The 6,541-nt window shown below is 41.5% G+C and overlaps 1 protein-coding gene across 3 annotated transcripts; it reads left to right on the top strand.

The window, feature by feature from the left end:
• The first annotated feature begins 198 nt into the window (after positions 1 to 198).
• rbm14a (RNA binding motif protein 14a) lies at positions 199 to 6,472 on the top strand. Of its 3 annotated transcripts, XR_013817952.1 has the most exons (5): positions 199 to 251; positions 1,174 to 1,537; positions 1,622 to 2,471; positions 2,577 to 5,082; positions 5,597 to 6,472. XR_013817952.1 is itself a non-coding variant. In XM_079835690.1 (4 exons), exons 2-4 carry the CDS (start codon positions 1,189 to 1,191, stop codon positions 2,857 to 2,859), a joined length of 1,482 nt encoding a protein of 493 aa, XP_079691816.1. In that variant the 5' UTR covers positions 199 to 251; positions 1,174 to 1,188; the 3' UTR covers positions 2,860 to 6,472. The 3 variants fall into 3 exon arrangements, 2 of the variants coding, with proteins under 2 accessions (XP_079691816.1, XP_079691815.1); XM_079835690.1 differs by having other exon boundaries at positions 2,577 to 6,472; XM_079835689.1 differs by having other exon boundaries at positions 204 to 363; positions 2,577 to 6,472.
• Positions 6,473 to 6,541: the final 69 nt, after the last annotated feature.

Here is a 6,541-nt window from a genome sequence, read left to right as displayed (position 1 = left end):
CAACACGTCTGCCATTCTGTTTCTCTTTGTGCCCCCCGTGCACGCATTTCGAATATTTGAAAGAACAACGTTAACGTTATTCCTTATGAAATTATGAACATTGCCTATTTAAGTATAGCCTAACGTTACTTTATAATGACAATTGACAACGTTCGGATCCTTCCACCTATTATTTGCACTCGCACGGACCGGACGACCGTCACACCGTCAAATAGTCGGGAAACGGATATGAAGTCTGTCCACCGCGTTAGGTAAGAGAGAGAGTCGACAAAACACTTTTGTCGTGTCTGATACCTAGCGCTTCGAATCTATTCATTAGATTTTGGTCGTATTTGTTCCCGCTTTCCCTGAATTGTTTTAACAGTGAGTATGATGAGCGTTCATTTTTGTATTTCCTTGTTTATGGTTGCTAACAAGCTAGCGCGTGGCTAGCTAACTACGCGCGTGCTAATTATGTGATTTTTAAAATGCCTTTATTGTGTATATGGACACAAATAGCGCGTCTTACGGGGTTGGCAGGTGCGACAGTTTCGAAGAAGCTGTTCAAAGTCAGCTGGCTAACACAATGCTTTTAAATCACCGCCAGTTGTCATTAGCTATACTCGGTGAGCTCAGCGCTTTCTAGAAGCGACTGCGTAGCGCATATTAGCAGCGCGTCACCGCTTCTGGCGGGCTAGTGCGGGGTTTGTTTAATAACTCTAATAGTCGGAGTTTTTTTTTTGCATTTTTCCCTTTTTGCTTGTGTCTATCACTCTATTAGATTGGCGCGATGAACTATAATATGGGGCTATTTAGTATTTACGCAGAACGCGTTTTGCGTTTTAAAACGCGAAACGGGATAAGTTAGAGGAATGAATACATCACGCAAGGTCTATAGACGTGTTTGTTATTGTTAAAACTTTTTAAAGTTAGTCAAATTTAAATGAAATAATTTAAGCTAAAAAGTCAAACATACTTAACGCATATTTAAATAGAAAAACAATGAAAAAGTAGTGTAGCGAAATGGGAAAACGTGCGTAATTCGATTTGTGGTGTATCAGTGCTCTTTGTTCAGCTGAACCGATACAACTTACGTTTGAAAAGACTTCCTTAAATTTCAGACCCATTTAGTTTTAGTATGAATTGGTTCTTGCCGCCAAAAAGTAAGAAATAAGGCTTGTTCCCTATTTCTAGGTATTCTGGGGTGCAATGGACGACAACAACGCAGTGAAGCTCTTTGTTGGGAATCTGGATTTGGAAACCACACAAGATGACCTAATATCACTTTTTGCCCCTTACGGAGAAGTGGTGCACATAACTGTACTGAGGCAGTTTGCCTTTGTCCATCTGCAGGGAGAAGGGGCTGCTGACCGTGCCATCCGTGATCTGAATGGTCGAGAGTACCGTGGCCGGAGCCTTGTAGTTGAGGAATCCAAAGGGAGGCCCCTCAATTCCACCAAAGTATTTGTGGGGAACCTGTGTGCTTCCTGTTCAGTTGAAGACCTGTATGATCTCTTCTCGGCTTACGGCAAAGTTCTTGATTGTGACAAAGTAAAGAGTAAGTATGTCTTTATAATACACCTGCTTTGTGTCAGTGCATAATTCTTGTCGTTGTATAACATTATGACTTGTTCTCTTGCAGCCAAGCTCTCCTCTTTAACAGGCTACGCCTTTGTGCACATGGAGCGCAAAGAGGATGCAGAACAAGCCATTGAGGGTCTTCATGGGACCTCTTTTATGGGACGTCCACTTGCAGTGGAGCTTTCGAAGGTACAGCAGACCACAAACAAGGTCCCGTGTGCCAGCTGTGGTGCACATGGCCACTTTGCAGGAGAATGCCCAATCAACAGGCCTCCCATGGAGCACCACCAGAGTCAGGCTGCTGTCTTAGCTGCAGCTGCTGCTGCCGCTGCTGGGCTTCCTCTTCAGGTGCAGCAGAGTGTCCACAACTCTTTCTATAATACTGCGAGCACTGACCCGACTTTTGCAGCTCTGAAAGACTTGACCACTTCCAGGGTTGATGGCAAACCTGTCAGTGCTGCGGTCTATGGTGCCCTGGCAAGCCAAGTCTACAGTGCTGTTGCAGACCAGGTGCTCAGCTCGACGACAAGCCAGACTACGAATGGCTACCCCAATGAAGCAGAGGCTCCTCCGGGTGCCACCGCAATTAACCCTGCCTACGGAGCAAATTCCTCTCTGTACGGCGCCAGTCCAGCTTATGGTACCATGGGAGGCACAGAGCCTGACCCCCAAGCCGTTTTTGAAGCCGCTCGGGCCCGATTCTTTGAGCAGGGACAACAAGTTCTGGCCGAACAGCAGGCTGTGACCAAATCCGACCGAGACCGAAGTCCAATACGGCGTGCGGCCCCATTACTGCCTGACCCCGTTCCCCAGCCGTTCTCCCAGACACGACCCAAACGACGAGCCCTGCTCCCAACACCACCTGGTGGTCCAGAACTACCTGCAGTTAAAAATGGAGACCCAATTGCAAGGTAAAGGCAACCTAAATGTTTTGCTACATGTATAAATTGGTACAATATAAATTATTTTATGTGAATAAAGCACATGTAATGTAACCTATTCTTTATCCATACCAGGTGCTATGCAGAGTACTACCAACAGTACCAGCAGTACCAACAGTACCAGCAATATCAGCAATACCAGCATTATCAGCAGTACCAGTACAGCTATCCGCCACCGCCGCCACCACCCCCTCCGATGCCCATGGTGCATCCAGGCCCAATGGATGTGCAACAGATGGCCGCCCCTGGCACCACAGCTTCACCAAGAGTGTATGAGCCAACTTCAACACACAAGGAGCCCCTCCTACGCCATCCTGATTATTCTCACCAACACACATCTGAGTCCCCATATCGATAGCCCCCAATGTCTCGCATGAGTGTGTGCACACATGTATGGCTGTGAAAATGTGTGTGTGCGTGCGCGTCAGTTTTGGTCCTACATGACAAAATAAACCGGAGGAAAGGGATAAATTGAATTGTTACTGCTACATCAAACTTCGATTATTTTCGTTTCGCAGTTATCTTTCACCCTCATAATGTCAAATGTCATTATGTACAGAATGTAGACGTTTACAAGGCCATTTTAATTCTGAGCTCCTCGTTTTTTTCTTTCCTCAAAGTGCTCAGAATTACATTAGCTGTCAATTTTATAGATAAAATACTCTTTGACCATTGTGTCTGGTCAAACGTTCTCTGAAGTCAAATGACTGTGCCTTGTGAAAATAATTTTTTTTTTTTTTTTTGGTGTACAGACTTTTGTAAAAACCATGTACTTCAGATTGGGCACAGTTTTATTCAATTCATAGTTTAGCAAAGGAGCAAGACTCCTCCAAATTATTGTCAGTATATTGTTTTTGGCTTAGACTGATGTTAAATTTCACAGCGCCTAGGAAGACAGCGTAGTTTAGATAAAATATACAGAGGACCTGTGTGTGTGAGTGTGAGTGAGCGAGTGAGAACACAATGTTAACAGTTTGGCTGATCCCTTAGCTTACATGAGCACCACAATCACATGCACATCATACTTTTCGTATAGTACTATTTGAGTAAGGGTGGTGGATATGGACATATTTAGGTGAATCCGTACCAAACAAATCCACAAACCTGTACTTAAATGCTCTAACCACTGCCTCACTAGTGCAGATGGTTACGCTGCCCAGTTCGACAACAATAAAATTTATATTAAAATCGCCTGTCGTGAAAGAGAGGTAAGAATAGATTAACTGCAAAACAGAAACACTTAATTTGTCACTCGATAGGCATATTCAATGTTCTAAATGTTTTCCATTCGGATACCTCTATTGACTCTGAAAGAGTTTGAGATGCCGTTGTTGCGAAATAGCAAACAGAAATTGTTCTATAGCCTGCCAGTAGCAATTATGCATGTTTTGCAGGATTTAAAGAGCAAACAACTGCCATCTCTGGCCTTGCATCTTTCTCTTACATGGACAGAATACTTGGGAGTATTGACTTATGAGTACGGGTGTTAACCCCTCAAATGTCTTTAAAAGAGAATGAGGTTTTTACGTTCTTGTTTCCTTTGAAAGTAGCCCCATGCAATTACTATTATGTTTCTCTGACCATTTATTTTGTTCACATTTACGTTATCATAGTCTCTTTATTCTTAGAGTCGTGAAGTTATTTCATGGGCTTTGGGGTGGAAACACTTAGTTATTTAGGGATGGGGGGGTGTAAAACTTGTTCAGGCCTGACATATAGCTAGTTAAGGCAATTGGTTATAAGAGTGAAAAGAAAAAAAAACAGTGAAGTGCTTCATGCAATTGTATTTTTGTTCTTAAGGAAAAAAAATGTTCTGTCTCAGTTCATGAGCATTTTAGGCTATTCAATTAAACGTTCATGTTATAACATTATAAACTGAAAGTGTGTGAATAATTCATTAAGGTTAAAGTCCATGTAACTAGTGCCAGAGGTTTCAAACCGTTGTAAAGTTTATGAAGGGAATCTACCCAAAGTGTCATACCATCTGCAGTGGATGTTTTGCTCATGTGATACAGATGTTATGATGATTGAGTAGCTTCCCTTCAGATACAATAAAAATGAATAATGATTGCAATTGGAAGGTATGATAAAAAAGAATGGTTTGTTTAATCATGTTATGTATGTCCTCTTTTCCTAGAATGCCCCTCAGGCAGTCTTCAGTCTTTCATTCCAAAGAAATATGGTGGGGTACACACACAAATCTCACTTAGCACACGCAACCCATAATCTCACCACTCTACATTCGACATAATCTATTTGATTACACTTCACAGGCAAACATCCACTGTAATGTTAATGTTCTCAATTTGATGTATGATAGAATTGAGATGGAAAATTGGTGGAGGTGTAGCTTTTGGCAGCACACCAGGGCTCCACACAAATGATTCTACACAGTAAATTGTCTGTTTTGTATTATAAATAGTGCATGTATCTTGTTATTATTATTACTGCTGTTCCAGCCACATTTTCCCTTTTCGCTAACTACAGCTAAAATGGCTCCCGGGCCTCAGGACGCCAAGTTGAGCATGACGGGGGAAGAGAATTAGCGCCCCACAATGCCTCGGACGTGCTCCCCACTAAGGTAAAGCCATTTGCCCCCAACCACGCCTGCACCTCGATTATACACTTCCCCATGATTCTAACACGCCTACTAGAGAGGCTCAGAACAAGCCCACATCAGTTTTTTTTTTACTGACAGTACAGTCAACACAATGGGGATGTCACATCTTTTCTGTTCTGTGGTTGGATCAGTGCCTATTGAGGGGGAATTGTTTTTTTTCTTTAAGCCTGGAGCAGTAGAATCGGCTCCTTTAGCTTCCCAAAATGCTCATGGTTTGGTATTGTATCTGAAACCTAATTGGTAGAAAATCTAGTACTTTTCTGGGTTATTTGTTGAATTTTTTGATATACATGTTTATCTAAAGAGTTATACTTTTTGCCCCAAATTCTCATGATGAAAGGTTTTAGTGCCTTTGAGTTTTGTTTTCTGGCAGTATGCATTCAAGTTGAGCTGGAAATAAATTTCCAAGTGTTTTCTCAAGCAGTTAGAGGGAAGAATGGCTGACATTTGCCTTGGCTTGTTCTCTGGCATTTAGTCTTTTTGAAGCACTTCCAGTTGGCGAGATGAGGCGCTACAACTGTGTTTGAATACTTAAGAAGGGTGCAGAGCTGTCCTAAAGTAGGGCAATGATCTCGTAGGTGAGTAACCAATGTGTGCAGCTCACATCCACCTCAACTTTGTCTACTACCACCATTTCAGTCTCACAAGATTCCACTGCAACACACTGATTTTTTTTTTAAAGTCTAAGACGAGGGTTTTTTATTCAGATTACTTCTGCAAATTGCTCATGAAAGAAAACCCTCTATTTTCCTGTTTTCTCAGTTCTCTCAGGGTAAAGATTGAGCATGATTTTGAATGTTGTCCACATACAGGGATAAATAAGCTCTTTCAGCTCAACATAGGGACAGTCGGCTGCAAATTTGTCAGAGAAATCGATTTTGTGGGTGTTTGAAAGCCCTTGTTAAAGGTACGCCTATTCAGTCACTTGATACACAACTTTTTCCTATCTGAAATCATTTTGTGCTTTCCTCTAATGATTAAAAAACCTCAAATCTCTTTCAAAATTTAGAACCCTTTACATTTATGCATATTGATTTTCTGTCTTTCACAACCTTCCAATGACTTAAATCTTCACCTCTGATTTTCTTGAAAAGCTGGGCAGTGGATCATTATTTGTAGAAAAACTATGATTGTAGATAATCGAGAACTGAAATATTCAGTACTTCAGGGAAGTTCAAGTATCATTGATCCTTTTTTTTCTAGGCCTGACTGGGCAACTTTCATTGTGGTCTATGTAATTGTCTTAATGTCTGAATCTGAATCCTAACGTTTTTTATTTGCAAACTGGCTTTAGTGCCACGATCTTTGTATTTTCTTCTTGTAAAGTTCAATAAATGAAGCTTAAATCGTATTTATTGTCTTGTTTTATTCATTATTTTTTGCTTTTCATGTTTAGCTATTGGGGTTGAGATTTTATCGA

Source organism: Gobio gobio, assembly GCF_949357685.1.
Source record: "Gobio gobio genome assembly, chromosome: 14".
NCBI classification, from domain to species: domain Eukaryota; kingdom Metazoa; phylum Chordata; class Actinopteri; order Cypriniformes; family Gobionidae; genus Gobio; species Gobio gobio.
This window is presented reverse-complemented; position numbering and strand designations above follow the sequence as displayed.